This window comes from Bufo bufo, chromosome 5 (genome assembly GCF_905171765.1).
Source record: "Bufo bufo chromosome 5, aBufBuf1.1, whole genome shotgun sequence".
NCBI lineage: Eukaryota > Metazoa > Chordata > Amphibia > Anura > Bufonidae > Bufo > Bufo bufo.
In genome coordinates this window covers 507,174,275-507,190,380 of record NC_053393.1, presented here as the reverse complement: position 1 = coordinate 507,190,380, position 16,106 = coordinate 507,174,275, and the positions used below count along the sequence as shown (strand labels likewise).

Genomic DNA, 16,106 nt, shown 5'->3' with positions numbered 1-16,106 from the left:
TGCTTGGACTGTTGAGGCCTGTGCTTCTTAATACATTTGGCGCATTTGCACCAATTGACTTCATACTAAGACTGGCGTTTGTATCTGCAACACAGTTTTTCTTTTGGACAGTTCCATTAATTGGCTGCAATGTGAGAATCCCCTGTGGTAGATGTCAAGGGTAACTAGGATCATGCCCCTGTTATGTCCCTCTTCCCTTACTGAAAAAAAATTCACACTCAGCTCGAGTTGAGCATGCATGTTTATGAGAGCTAGATGTCAGCATGAAGAATGAATCAGTAATATATATTTGCCTAAAGCTTTCAAATGATTACTGTCAAGATTACATTATATAAGATGTAAACTAATGAGCCCTTGGTTATAACAATGACTCATAGCTAATTTATTTGCTTGGGTGGGCAATTAATCAAGCGGCATGTTAATACACTACTGTACATTAGTAAAGTAAAATGTGCATATATATATATATATATATATATATATATATATTTCATAAAACTCCATATTCAATATAGCTGGTATCTTTCATGGTAAATCTGTCTACATAATATAAACCACCAGAACAGGGTGAATGTAAGAGTTGTGTGGTATAAATCCTAAGGCCCCGTTCACAGTTACGTTTGAATTCCGGTAGCCTGATCCGGCTGAGGATCGGGCTACTGAAGCTCACTGTATCCGGTACTGCCTGATGCGACCATGTACTGCTGGATCCCAATTGACTATAATGCATCTGTTTTTGTCCAGCCAATATCTGGAATTTATGCTGGAACATAGCTTAAACCACTTCCAAGTTAAATCCAAATATCAGAATCAAAGTCCTTAGTTGCCATCTTCTGTCAGGATGTTAAAATATATGCACATGTGCAGAGCACCGGAAAGCAGGTGAGAAGTGGTGGTGGAGTGTTGGAGAGGATTGGAGTGGAGGCTGCGGCAGTGAGGGTGGTTGTAGTCCTCACGGTGACTAATCCTCTCTCATGAGTGGAGGGGTTCAACCCTTCTTCCCCTTGGGGCATACCCTGAGCTTTCAGGGGCTCCTGCTTCGTGGTAGCTGTGGTGCACTTGATGTCAGGTGGAAAGGCAAAGGAGTAAAGAGAGGGAGAGCAGAAGGAGGACCGGCGGACAGTAAAGGCAATGAACAGGCCCCTTTGGTTATAATAAATAGAGTCTCTCTTTACTAAGTAGAGTCTACTGTGCCATGTACGGCTTGGGTGGGGGGCTAGGGGCCCACTAGCTCAGGGATTTACCTGTTCCCCTGTGGGCAACTCCGAGCCTGGAGGTTTGTATTTGTTATAGGTTTCTATTTTAAGGTCTGAATTTATTTAGGGGACCTTGTCTGACATTTTGGAATGTGATGAAGGGGGTCAGATGCACTATTTATGATTCAAATGCCATAGATTGGGGACATGCCTTCTCCATGCGTGCACCAATTTGAATATTGCTTTCAGAATGTCCCTTCTCAGAAGTTGGCAAGTATGCCTTAGGCTACAGCCACATGGGTGGATTTCCCCGGAACTTCACCCTATGCATTGCAAAAGATGAAATCCACAGTGGAGATCCACAGCCTACATTGACATGGCCAATTTACACTGTGGATTTTTTCAGTGTGTGGATGCTAATATCTAGTGTTGCTTGAGCACCAAAGTGTTCGGGTGCTCGAGTAGAACACCTCGAGATGCTCAATGGAGGTAAATGGGAGAACGCAAGAATTAAACCAGGCACCCCCTGATCTGAAGAGGGGAGGGTGTCTGGTTCATAAGAAAAGGTCAGAAATTGATAGAAACACCACTAAAATGGTTCGGTAACAGCATAGGAAGGATGTCTGGATGCATCTTGGACTCCCAGGTCACTGCTGGGAACGATGTTGTCCAAGTAGTACGCCACTTTTACAGGCTGACAGTAATACGCACAAAACCAAAGATAAAATCGATTTTAGAGGAACAATTGTTAGGAAACATTCTTTCCTGTATATTTACTTGTATATAAAGTGCAAGTGCTGCCAGAAATTACAAGGAAGAGGCACTCCGATACAACCTGTATATCACATAAAGCAGGGCCTCATTCACATTGTGGTACAATTGTTCAGGTAGTGGGACTCCTACACTCATAAAGCCTATGCAATAAGGGAAAGGGCTGCCAAAAATGACAAGGAACCGGCACTCCAATACACCCTTTATTACACATAAAGTAGGGCATCATACACACCCTTGAAAAATTATGATTGATGGCCTGCTGGTGACCCTCAAAAACATTAGGAGCAAGGGCCTGCTGATGACCCTCTAAAACATTAGGGGCAAGGGCCTGCTGCTGATCTGACCATCTAAAACTTTAGGGGTGAGGGTCTGCTGCTGAGATGACCATCTAAGACATTAGGGGTGAGGGCCTGCTGCCGAGCTGACCATCTAAAACATTTTGTGGGCGAGGGCCTGCTGCCGAGCTGACCATCTAAAAACTTTTTGGGGGGCGAAGGCCTGCTGCCGAGCTGACCATCTAAAAAATTTTGTGGGGGCGAGGGCCTGCTGCCGAGCTGACCATCTAAAACATTTTGTGGGTGAGGGCCTGCTGCCGAGCTGACCATCAAAGAAATGTTGTGGGCGAGGGCTTGCTGCTGAGCTGACCGTCTAAAATATTATGGGCGAGGGCCTGCTGCCAAGCTGACCATCTAAAAATTTTTGTGGGCGAGGGCCTGCTACCGAGCTGACCATCTAAAAAAATTTGTGGGCGAGGGCCTGCTGCCGAGCTGACCCTATAAAACATTATGGTTGAGGGCCTGCTGGTGACCCTCAAAAACATTATGGGTGAGGGCCTGCTGGTGACCCTCTAAAACATTATGAGTGAGGGCCCACTGCTGAGCTGACCCTCTAAAACATTAGGAGCAAGGGCAGCCTAATAAGCATGTTGATATGATGGAGGAGGAGGAGGACGAGAAAATGAAGATTGAACCATATACCCTTTTAGTGGTGGAAGGGGTGCATGGGAATACAGTGTATTCAATACACCATAAAAGCCACATTTAGAGTGCCTTTATATATAGCCGCTTTCCTCTGGTGGAGTAAAGAAGTCAGGGGCAATCCAGGCCTTGTTCATTTTTATAAGAGTCAACCGGTCATCATTTTTAGTTGACAGGCGGATGTGCTTATCAGTTATTATGCCCCCTGCAGCACTAAATACACGCTCTGACAAAACGCTGGCGGTGGGGCAGGCCAGCACCTCCAAGGCGTAGAGCGCCAGTTCGTGCCACGTGTCCAGCTTGGACACCCAATAGTTGTAAGGCCCACAAGGATCACTGAGGGCGCTGACACGGTCTGCTACGTACTTCTTCACCATCTTCCCAAATTTTTCCCTCCTTGTGACACTAGGCCGCCCATCAGGTTGAGGGTGCTGGCAGGGTGTCATAAAACTGTCCCAGGCCTTGGAGAGTGTTGCCCTGCATCTGTTGGAACTGCTGTGTGTTCCCCTCGTCTCCCCTCCTCGGTTAGCCAAGGAACTATGTACTCTGCTGCCAGCGTTGTCAGCTGGAAATTTTTGGAGCAATTTTTCCACAAGGACCTTCTGGTATTGCACCATTTTGCTCGTCCTCTCGACCACAGGAATGAGAGATGAGAAGTTCTCTTTGTAGCGGGGGTCGAGAAGGGTGAACAACCAGTAATCGGTGTTAACCAAAATGCATACAACGCGAGGATCACGGGAAAGGCAGCCTAACATAAAGTCAGCCATGTGTGCAAGAGTCCCAACAGACAAGACTTCGCTGTCCTCATCAGGAGGATGACTCTCAATCTCCTCATACTCTTCCTCCTCTTCTACCCATTCACGCTGAACAGATGGAATAAAACTTCTATGGGTACTACCCTCTGTAGTGGAGGCAACCGTCTCCTGCTCCTCCTCATCATCATCATCCAATTTGCGCTGAGAAGACGAACTGAGGGTGTTCTGGCTATCACCCTGTGTAATGTCTTCCCCCATTTCCACCTCTTCCACATGCAAAGTGTCCGCCTTAATTGTGAGCAGCGAGCGTTTGAGTAGACACAGAAGTGGGATAGTTACACTGATAATATCATTATCGCCGCTCACCATCTGTGTTGCTTCCTCAAAGTTTCTTAAAACGTCACAGAGGTCAGACATCCATGCCGACTCCTCGCTTCTGATTAGCGGAAGCTGACTGGAAAGGCGACGACCATGTTGCAGCTGGTATTCCACTACTGCCCTCTGCTGCTCACAAAGCCTGGCCAACATGTGGAACGTGGAGTTCCAGCGCTTGCTCACATCACACAACAGCCAGTGAGCAGGCAAGTTAAAGCGCTGCTGTAGCGTTGACAGACCGGCTGAAGCTGGCGATCACTTGCGGAAATGTGCACACACGCGGCGCACCTTCACCAGTAGCTCATACAAATTGGGGTAGGTTTTGAGAAACCGCTGAACCACTAAGTTGAACACATGGGCTAGGCATGGTATGTGTGTGAGCTTGCCGAGCTCCAAAGCAGCCACCAAGTTACGGCCATTATCAGACACAACCATGCCTGGTTCTAGGTTGAGTGGCGAGAGCCACAGCTCAGTCTGGTCCCTTATCTACTGCTAGTAGCGGGTGAACCTAGTCTGGTGGTTCCAAGTGCACCAAATGCATCCAACCGGACGTGATTCAAAAAAACAGAAAACACTGTAAAAGGCGCCACTCCCAAGGATATGAAAGAGATAGGTGTGGTAGGTAGTGCCCCCTATACCGGAGGATAGTGTTATGATAATGATAAAAACATATATAGAATGCTCTCCTAAAGGGAGATTCTTATTTTGAGAGTTAGAGTACTCACTTCACAAGGGGGGTAGTCACAGGATAAAGCTCAAGACACCCGTGACTAACTGCCCCCCTAGCCGGGATCTCCTGTCAGATGGTATGAATTGATGGCAGCCAACGACAAGGCTTCTGATCAATGCAGTTTATTATAGTAAAATATCCCAACGCGTTTCGGAGGTCTTATAATCCTACTTCTTCAGGGGTATTAAAGAAGAAAAAAGTTCAAGACAACAGGTGGCCACAGTGGCGAAGGAATATTCCATTTGACTGACCTCACATGTACACACAGTCTTCACCGTATTTTACGTGTGGGCCGCTTACCGGAAGTCGCAGTGCGTTCCACGCTGGAACACACGGCGATCCGGCTGTTTTTCCGGCCCTAAACTCATAGTCTAACACCGAAAATACGGTGAAGACTGTGTGTACATGTGAGGTCAGTCAAATGGAATATTCCCTCGCCACTGTGGCCACCTGTTAGGTTTTAACCAGGAGTGATAAATAACTTCCGGTTTGGGCCTTTTCTTTCCTGGACGCCACCCCCATGTGCTGCCTAAATTTCATTTAAAGAGGAAGTTCATCCAAAAGGAATATCTCCTTTGGAAGCACTGGAGTCCTCTATGATAAGACCCCTGAAGGTAAAAATCTTTTGATGCTACAATACATTACTAAATATAGAATCTAAATCTGCTTGGAGTGAGGATTGGGTTGATATAATGATTCATATACTAAGACACTGTTTACAAATGGAATATATTTCAATCTGATTCCCTATTTTATTTTATTTTTATTTATATATTATATTACCGCCTGACTCCCTATTTTACTTAATTCATATACTATAGGACACTATCTACAAATGGAATATATCACAGTCTGACTCTGTATTCTACTTGATATAACTGCGACCACAGGTGTTCCAAGTTATTGATTATATCCATTTATGAGTATATTTTTTTTTGTGTACTTCCTTGTTTGTATATGGAACTGATTTGACTATATTGTATGTCTTGAACTTTTTTCTTCTTTAATACCCCTGAAGAAGGAGGATTATAAGACCTCCGAAACGCATTGGGGTATTTTACTATAATAAACTGCATTGATCAGAAGCCTTGTCGTTGGCTGCCATCAATTCATACCATCTGACAGGAGATCCTGGCTAGGGGGGCAGTTAGTCACGGGTGTCTTGAGCTTTATCCTGTGACTACCCCCCCTTCGAAGTGAGTACTCTAACTCTCAAAATAAGAATCTCCCTTTAGGAGAGCATTCTATATATGTTTTTATCATTATCATAACACTATCCTCCAGTATAGGGGGCACTACCTACCACACCTATCTCTTTCATATCCTTGGGAGTGGCGCCTTTTACAGTGTTTTCTGTTTTTTTGAATCACGTCCGGTTGGATCCATTTGGTGCACTTGGAACCACCAGACTAGGTTCACCCGCTACTGGTATTTGTCTATTGGAAATGAAAACTCTTTTCACCTCCCTATAACACTTGTGCAGCCTTCCCTAAATAGTCACTGAACGGCACTCAGTTTGTGGTGCTATTTCATATAACATATCTTATATTTTTCCTTATATAATTTTTCCTTCTATCCACATTTCCATCTTCTTCATCCCTCTGGCGCCTTTTCCCCAGGACCTCTAGTCCTGGGGGAACCACTCAACCTCTTTTTTTCTTGTCTCTTATTGCATCCCTTATCTACTGCCACAGCTCTGCAGCGGTGTGCTGTTTGTCACCTAAGCAGATCAGTTTAAGCACGGCCTGTTGCCGCTTCCCCACTGCAGTGCTACACTGCTTCCAGCTACTGACTGATGTCTGACTGGTGCTGCAAGATGATAATTGGTGCTGCAAGATGATAATTCAGAGGTGGAAGTGGAGGAGGAGGAGGAGAAGGGGGGGTTGCAGCCACTAACGTAGGTGGTGGCGGAAACCCTGATGGAAGGAGGGCCCGCAATCTTGGCGTCGGTAGCACCTGTGCCATCCCAGGGTATAACTCGCTCCCGGCCTCCACAATGTTCACCCAGTGTGCCGTCAGGGAAATGTAGCGTCCCTGGCCAAAAGCACTTGTCCATGTGTCAGTCGTTAAGTGGACCTTCCCAATAACTGCGTTGGTCAAGGCACGGGTGATGTTACGGGACACATGCTGGTGTCAGGCTGGGACTGCACATTGTGAAAAATATTGGCGGCTGGGGACTGAGTAACGAGGGACCGCCACCGCCATCAGGCTGCGGAAAGCCTCAGTGTCCACAAGCCTAAATGGCAACATTTCCAGCGACAGCAATTTGGAAAGGTGCGCATTTAGTGTTATGATCTGTGGGTGGGTGGCTGGGTATTTGCGCTTTCGTTCAAAGGCCATGGGTATAGACATCTGTCTGCTGCGCTGGGACACAGAAGTGCTTGTGCTAGCTGATGGTGCTTGTGAAGGTCCAGGTGCATGGCAGGAGGCATCCTGCGTCTTGGACATGGGGATTGGCCAGCACGTAACACAGGGGAAGACGAGGAAGTGGTGTGACCCGCAGACATTGGTTGTGGATCCAGGCGTTCGGCCCACCTATTAGGGTCCTTTGATGCCATGTGGCGGATCATGCTGGTACCGCACAGGTTGCAAATGACAATTCCTTTATCATCCACACTTTCCTCAAAAAAGCGCCATACTGCGGAACACCTAACCCTTGGCAAGAGAGATTGCCACAAGGGAGTTCTCTGGGGAACAGTTGTGTGCCTGTTTGGTGTAGCCCGCCTTCTCCTTTTTGACACCCCACTGCTTCTTCCAGCCTGTTGCGGTGCTGCGGATCCCTCCCCCTCTGTACTGCTGTCCTCGCTCGGCTTGCCACCTTCCCAGGTTGGGTCAGTGATTTCATCGTCCACCACCTCCTCTTCCACTTCCTCGCTCTGGTTCTCCTTCTGACTTGTTGACCTAACAACAACCTCAGTTATTGACAACTGTGTCTCATCCTCATCATGAACTTCTTGAGACACTAATTGCGGTTGACTTATTGGCAACTGTGTCTCATCATCATCATCCACCTCGTGAAACACTAATTGCCATTCCCCACCGTCATATTCTTCTGACTGTGGATGCTCCAGAGTTTGGGAATCAGGGTACAAGATCTCCTCATGTCCCTCTTCAAGCGGGCTTGGTGAGTGGCCCAAATTAAGGAATGGAGATGAAAACAGCTCCTCGGAATATCCGAATGTGGGATCACTTGTTTGCCAAGACTCTCCATGGTGGGTGGAAGGAGTATCAGGGTGAGGATTCTGTTGACCAGACTCTTGGCTACTGAGACTGGACTTTGTGGAAGACAGGCTGGTGCTTAACAGACTGGAAGCATTACCTGCTGCAAACCAACCGACCACTGGTCGCACTGGTCTGACTTCGAGAGTGGTGTCCTTGCGCCGCCCTGCAAACTGGGACATGAAGCTAGGTATCGTGGATGAGTGTGTTTCTTGTGCTATGGCAGCAGGCACAGTTTCACCGCGCCCAGGGCCACAGCCTCTGCGTGCACCATCAGCAGCATGGCCACTTCCCCATCCCTTACTGCTCGACTTGCGCATATTAAATGGTATATATGCTTTCAAGTATGTCACATGTACAGTAGCGCAGGTTTTGTAAGTGTATGCGCAAATGAAGTACACAGAATGTCACAGATATTTTTAGGATGCGCACATGTTAAACAGGAGGTATAGCGCAAATAATGTCACTGTCACCACCGCCTAATAAAAAATTACACTGAATGAATGTCACTGATATTTAGGATGCGCACACGTTAAACAGGAGGTATAGCGCAAATAATGTCGCTGTCACCACCGCCTAATAAAAAATTACACTGAATTAATGTCATTGATATTTAGGATGGGCAAACGTTATACAGGAGGTATAGCGCAAGTAATGTCGCTGTCACCAGCAGTAAAAAAATGGGACTGAATGTCACTGATATTTCGGATACGCAAACGTTATACACGAGATGTAGCGCAGGTAATGTAACTGTCCGCAGCGGACACCGTCTACGTAAAAAGTACGCTGGATGTCACAGATATTTTTAGGTTGCACACACGTTAGACAGGAGATGTAGCGCAGATAATGTCGCTGTCTGCAGCGGCCAAACAATTGCAAGCTATTTAGCGCAGGTTGCTGCTGCCACACACTACAATAGTCCTTAAAGGGCTTTTGGGTCTATAACAAGTATAAAAACTAAAATATTGCTATTTCAATCCCTACACTATCTCTCCCTTCTGCTCTCCAGCTCTCCCTGACTAATACTGAGCCGAACACGTGTCATCGGGTGCTATATAGCACCTGATGATGCGTTCCGGCCAGCCAGTCACTGTAATGCCAGCAGCCAACATGACTACGGCATTACAGTGAATGGCAGTACCTACCTGCACGTTTATTGGCTGCGTAGCAGGCAACAAATATGCCGGGAGGAGACTCGAGCATCGCGCTCGATCACACGCGGTATTCGGCCGAACACCCCGATGTTCCGAGCATCGCTATGCTCGCCCAACACTACTAATATCTCATCCACTTCTCTGGTACTGTACAACGCTGTAGATTTGCCGCACCAAATCCGGAGCAGCAAATGTGCATTGAATAAATATGCAGTATGGACATATCTAAAGGGATCATACACACAGCCGTTTTTGTAGTCTGCAAATTGAAGATCTGTAAAACACGGATACCGGTCATGTGCGTTCTGCATTTTGCTGATCGACACGTCTTGCCCTCTGTTATAACTACTTATTCTTGTCAGAAAAGTGTACAAGAGTAAGACTTGTTCTATTTTTTTGCGGGGACACAGAACAGACATACAGATGCGGACAGCACACGGTGTGCTGTCCGCATCTTTTGTAGTACCATTGAAATGAATAGTTCCCCATTCGATCCGTAAAAAATGCAGATCAGATGCGGACCGAACTATGGTCTTGTGTATGAGCCCTTAGGCCTCCTGGCCACGAACGTATTTTCATTCCATGTCCATTTTTTTGCGGACATACGGAAGGTACTTCGTGTGCATTCTGTTTCCGTATGTCCGTATTTCCGTTCCGCAAAAAAATAGAACATGTCCTATTAAGGATAGGGTTCTATTAGGGGCCAGCTGTTCCGTTCCGCAAAATACAGAATGCACACGGATGACATCTGTATTTTTTGCGGACTGCAGAATACATACGGTCGTGTGCATGAGGCCTTAGGGCTCATGCACACGACAGTATTTTACGTTCAGTATACTGGCCGTTTTTGTAGTTCAGTATGCGGAACATATACTGAACCATTCATTTCAATGGTTCAGCAAAAAATACTGAAGTGTCTCCGTGTGCATTCCGTTTCAGTATTTCAGTATTTCCGTACCGTGAAAAGATAGAACATGTCCTATTCTTGTCCGCAAATCACGGTGCTTGGCTCCATTCAAGTCAATGGGTCCGCAAAAAAACGGAACACATACGGAAATGCATCCGTATGTCTTCCGTTTCCGTTCCGTTTTTTGCTGAACCATCTATTGAAAATGTTATGCCCAGCCCAATTTCATCTATGTAATTACTGTATACTGTATATGCCATACGGAAAAACGGAACGGAAAAACGGAACAGAACGGAAACAAAAAACGGAACAACGGATCCGTGAAAAACGGACCGCAAAACACTGAAAAAGCCATACGGTCGTGTGCATGAGCCCTTAGGCTGATAAAATTCTATCAATAGGGAGGCTAGTTTAGTAACCTGCTTTTATTGAAGATGGTCATTATGTAATGCGGAATTGTATTAATTCCATTTAAAAATCTTGCATCGCTGCTGCAGCCATTTGCAGTTGCAGAAAAGCTATTATTTCCTCCATGTCCCCTTTAGTGAAGCTGTTCTCCTCACTGCTGGAGGCCGTCTGCTCCATTCTACGTGATATTAGGTAACTGAACACCACGACAGCTGCAAATAATCAGCACCTTGTTAGGAAATGGTAATCGGCCTCTCCATGCGGATAAATCATCATTTAGAAAATTGCTCAGGTATTAAATATTCGAATCTGCACAAATTGTGCAATGTTACCAGGTTCATACGTGAGGAGCTACCAGATGAATCTACGCCCAGTGCAAACAGCAATGTGGGCAGCAGCTGCTGGAATCGAGCGTTCTGCAGTATTTAGTGACACTTCATGCATTCTGCTCACGTTGGGCTCACTACCCCCTGTATGGATAATGAAGTTCCTGCGGGCTCATGCCAGTGCTCTGCTTCATTCTGGGACAGAGGGCAAATACATTCTCCCCATCCCCCACCAACTTCCATGAATGTTTGGTCGTATCCTTCATAGTTGTTGGTTAAAGGGGTTGTCCCATCCGAGACACCTATGGCATATCCGCGTGATATGCCATAAATGTCTGATAAGTACGGGTCCCCCCTCTCATAAATTAGATCTTCAAAATGGGGCCCCGTCACAGCTCTCTCAGTTCAATTAAATAACACTTACAAAAATATTTGAGGTCTGACCCAGCTATTTTTGGAAGTGCGATGGAGGTGAAGGACGTGATGGGCGCCCATTTTGGAGATAGGAGCAGATTCCATAGGTGGGACCATATACCATAGATATTGGGCATACCCTTTTAATGTTGCTGTAACTGTAGATAGCTGGAGCCTTTGCATTGGGCATACATAATACCATGGTAGTAGCAGGCATATTAGGCTAGGTTCACATAGAGCGTTTACTGTAGGACATGGATTTTGGTGCACGCCAAAACCAAAAATCTGTTCCAAAAATGCATTCAGAACTTCCTCTTTTCAATGGAGAATCCGCATTTGGAGGATCTATTGAAAATAAGCAGGAATGAAAATACTCGCCAAAACTGCACCGAAAACTACATAAAAATAGTTTTTTTTTCAGTACTAAAAATACTGTGTGAACCTTGCCTTAGCTGCTATAGGGCTTATCAAGTAAGAGGACACCCTCCAGTTAGAGATGAGGTGCAGTTGATGACTATGGATGACTAAATGCAGTTCATTAGGAGATGAAGGAAATATTATAGTCACAGTGTGATATTATTTTGTGCTTTTTTTTTGGAGGGGTGAAATCAGTTTGTGCATTATTCGAGTGTTTCCGTGGGCTTCTGATAGGACATGTCCTATCTTTTGCAGTATCTTGTGGATCGGATTGTGGACCCATTCAAGTCAATGGGTCCGCATCCGCGATGCGCAGTTCACAAGGTCGGTGCTCGTGCTTTGTGGACCGACTTTTTGCAGTCTGCAACACAGCAGGATGGCCATACTTTCATGGGAATAGGCCCTTATAGTATAGGGGGAGATTTATCAAAACTGTTGTACAGGAAAACTGGCTTAGTTGCCCATAACAACCTATCAGATACTACCTTTCATTTTTTAAAGCTCCTTTGGAAAATGAAAGGATCAACCTGATTGGTTGCTATGGACAACTAAGCCAATTCTACTTTACACCAGTTTTGATAATTCTCCCCCATGTCTCTACTTTGAGCATTAACCCTGTGCAGTAGGGAAAGATACATGGAACAGTGGTCATGTACAGTAGTGACCCATTTCAAATTGTACAGCAGGACCCCATTAATTAATTTACCGCGCAAGCTGTGCTGGTTAACATAACCCATGGCGAAAAATTAAAACTGCTTCCCCTTCTACTGTACCTACATCAGCAGCATGGGTTGCCTATATGGCATATACACCATTGGTATGCAGTCCTATGAGGGGTAAGTGAAGGGTGGCAGTGTGTTCAACCTTAAAGTGTACCTCTCTGTTTAGGTATGAAGAGGATTCATACCATCCAACTAATACACTGTAACTGTTTTGACTTTCAGCTAGTCCTATGGGCATTATCCTGGTGATTTCCTGGTTTTCACCCTTTAACCCCTATACAGGGATCTAGTCTTTGCTGCAGGGGATCCATCCGGCCACTACCTCTTGGAATAGTTCTGGTGTAGTTGGCAGCTGAGCCGCGGGGGTCGGAGACAACGATGCTATGAACCAAGGGATATCAATCAGAGTCGGTTAACAGGCAAATGTTCGGTACATGGACAGACAATCAGAGTAGCACACCAAACTAGGAACCTAAACTCAGGCAAGGAGTGAGAGGACAGTCCAGCATGTATAGCTGGAGCTGAGTAATAATTAGAATTAGAAGCAGGCGCGGAACTGCACATAGCAAGGAGAAGAGGGGAGAGGAGGGAAGTGGTGGTGAAAAATAGGGAGTAGTAGTAGATCAATGAATAATAGGGGAGATTTATCAAACTGGTGTAAAGTAGAACTGGCTTAGTTGCCCATAGCAACGAATCAGATTCCACCTTTTATTTTCCACAGCTCCTTTGGCAAATGAAAGGTGGAATCCGATTGGTTGCTATGGGCAACTAAACCAGTTCTCCTTTACACCAGTTTGATAAATCTCCCCCAATGTTGCTAATGGAAGTAATGGGGCAGCAATAGACAAGAACCACTGATGTAAAATACATCAGGAGCCACATTTTGATTTGCTCTCTAATCTACATGTACATTATTTGTGCATGCTCTTATTTACGGCATATCACTCTCACACATTTTTCTGTGTTTTTCAGAATTTCTACATGGCCAGAAAAGGAAGTTCTGATGTAAAGGACATGAATGAGAAAAATAAAGTCTCTCTGCTAGAGGTAAGATTAAATATAAAATAATCTAAAAAGGATTTGGGGAGCTTTTACAGCTTAATGGATCCAAAGTTCAGCCCCATTATTGGATTTTTTTTAAACATGTTTCTCTTTTTTATCATGTTTGTTTCCATCAAGTATAAAAGCAGATGCCTATGACATTATCTAAGACCGGTGTATCTCAAATACATCTCAATGTATTGCAGCCATCTAAGAGCTCATGATGTCTTAGCTGAAAGGCCCCTTTGTTTTTGTAATCAGTGGGACCCCCACCAATGCAAAAGTCTGACATTTCTCTGTGACATGTGAAATGTTTGCTAAAACCGAAGCACTCATCACACTGCCTTTGCAGTGTACACTTGCCATGTGTGTGTGAAAGCTCCCTGTGCATACATCAAACCTATCTATAGGCTCCCATTCACATGAAAAGGGCTAAAATGTAGACCCCTTTGGCCGCCTTAGGGCCATAGCTTGTATAAGTGGCCGATTTGTTAATTATTTTTTGACAGTATTTTGAATATGATTGGTGAGATATGCATGGTGTTCATTAAAAGGGGTGTCCATACCTATGCAATAAGGCTATTGGATCTAAGGGTGGATTGGCCATAGACCGTACAGGGAAATTTCCCGCTGGTTCTTTGACCAGAGGGCCGCCCAAGCAATCCTCATAGCCACCAAGCAAGTACATAAAGATCTGAGGCTCACGGCATTAAAGGGGTTTTTCGAGATTTTAAAACTGATGGCCTATCCTCTGTATAGGTCCTCAGTATCTGATTGTGGAGTCCGACACCCGGAACCTCCACCACTTAGCTGTTTGAGAAGGCACCGGCGCTCGCAGTAGCTCTGCGGCCTTCTCGCTGATTTCCCTAGGCCTAGTGACAAAACGTTCATTGGTCACATGGCCTAGGCGAAGCTCAGTGTGATACCAAGCACAGCCGCTAGTCAATGTACAGCGCTGTGCTTGGGGAGCTGAGAGAAGGAAGCAGTGCTCACAGGAGTGCCAATGCCCTTGCAAACGGCTGATCAGCGGGAGTCTTGGGTGTCGGACCCCCACCAATCAAATCTCAGAAAACCCTTTTAATTAATGTAAGAGCATCAAGCACTTATCCACTTGGCCAGGTGTCCTCCTGAATTCAACTATATTGCCGTGATCAGGACAATGATACATTTTTATAATGTGGTGCGGGCAGCAGTATTTTGTACTGCACTGGGATATTGCTGGCCCCGCCACCTTTGTTGCCCCACCTTCTGTCAATTTGGACCTGCCTACAACATGGGGCCACATTTAGTTTTTTTCCAGGGTCACTTTCAGTTACCAATCTGCCCCTGATTGGATCTATTCATTTTTATGCGTTTTCTAAAAAAAAAAAAATGTTTTCTTAGATTCTGTTGGCTAAATTAATATGAAGATTTACCTTGATTTGAGACGATAATGCGTCCCCTATTATGGTTCTGTGTTTTTACACCCTGGACAGAAGGGTCTGGTATTGGTTTTAACCCTTAATTTCCTTTCTTTGACCAGTCAGCCAATTCCCATACTCTTCTGTTTGTAGTTCTACATAGGTTCGCACTATACAATAGTAAAAGTGATGGACCATGACTGGGCCCCCTTTCTCTTTGGCCCCATATCAACCACATGGTCTTCTTCTATATTATGTACACCCTTGTGTGACGATTATTTCCATACCCAAATACTTATATCTATGAAAATAATGAAGCTAAAGACCTTTAGGTTCTCTTGTAACTTCTTGCCATGGTCTCTATGATTTTTACATATTGAATCTTTGATAATCGTTCCTTTTATTTCCAGTAATTGAGGCAAATTATTTCACCTCGTCCTTCGGTTTACACTACAGCCAAACAATCCCTTATTATTTGACTTATGCAGACCTCCTCACGGCCTCCCATCCCTTTGAAAGCCTCCACATATGTCTTGGTTCCTAAATTAGATTTGTTCATCCTCTCTGTTCTTGTTCCAAGTTTTCTGTTTTCCATATAGCAGGATGGCTCAAGCTGAATTTGTTTTCCAGCATATGTCTAATCAAAGTCTTGTAAGATAGGCGTATTTGGTTTTTATAACATTGAACATTTAGTATGATATTGCTGTTGCCCCCAGGCTCTTTTTGTGCGTATTTTCTGTAATATATTTCTTTTATTGTCTTTCTTTACCATCTATACTCGGATAATTTAATTTGCTGTCTGGCGACTCCTAGTAGGCCAAAGATTCAACACCCCCAATTAAGTTGTCAGCCGAAGCAGCCAGTTTTGGGGAGGGCCAGCCAACAATCTAATGTGTATGGGCAGCTCCCAACTCTGCCCCGACAGATGATGTTGGGGAGAGAAGGATCTCCACTGAAAGGAATGGGCATTTCAGCTCTCTGCATAGAGGGTGGACAGGGATACCACTGTACAAGGGAAAACTGGGGTCTCAGCAGTTTATGTTATCACATATATCATATTTACTGTAAATAAATTGTCCCTGAATATTAAAGATGTTTGTGGGATGCGTGCAAAAAAAAACATTACAGAGACTTCAACCCTAATTAGTGGTGTTTATTCTAGTCCTTTGCCCACAATCTCACTACTTGAGTAATTAAGGGATACTCATAATAGAATTGACGTGTTGAGGTTTCTTCTCAACTTATCTACCTCCATTGAGCTCCAGACAGTTCCTGCGATGGCTCTTGTCAG

At 45.0% G+C, this 16,106-nt stretch overlaps 1 protein-coding gene across 1 annotated transcript in view; it reads left to right on the top strand.

Annotated features, from left to right (window-relative positions):
- The window catches only part of LOC121002816 (amyloid beta precursor protein binding family B member 1 interacting protein), a 132,233-nt gene that overhangs the window by 89,707 nt on the left and 26,420 nt on the right, over positions 1-16,106 (top strand). The window contains exon 8 of the mRNA XM_040434393.1: positions 13,347-13,421. Coding sequence (XP_040290327.1) covers positions 13,347-13,421 — 75 coding nt within the window. The remainder of the gene's footprint in view (positions 1-13,346; positions 13,422-16,106) is intronic.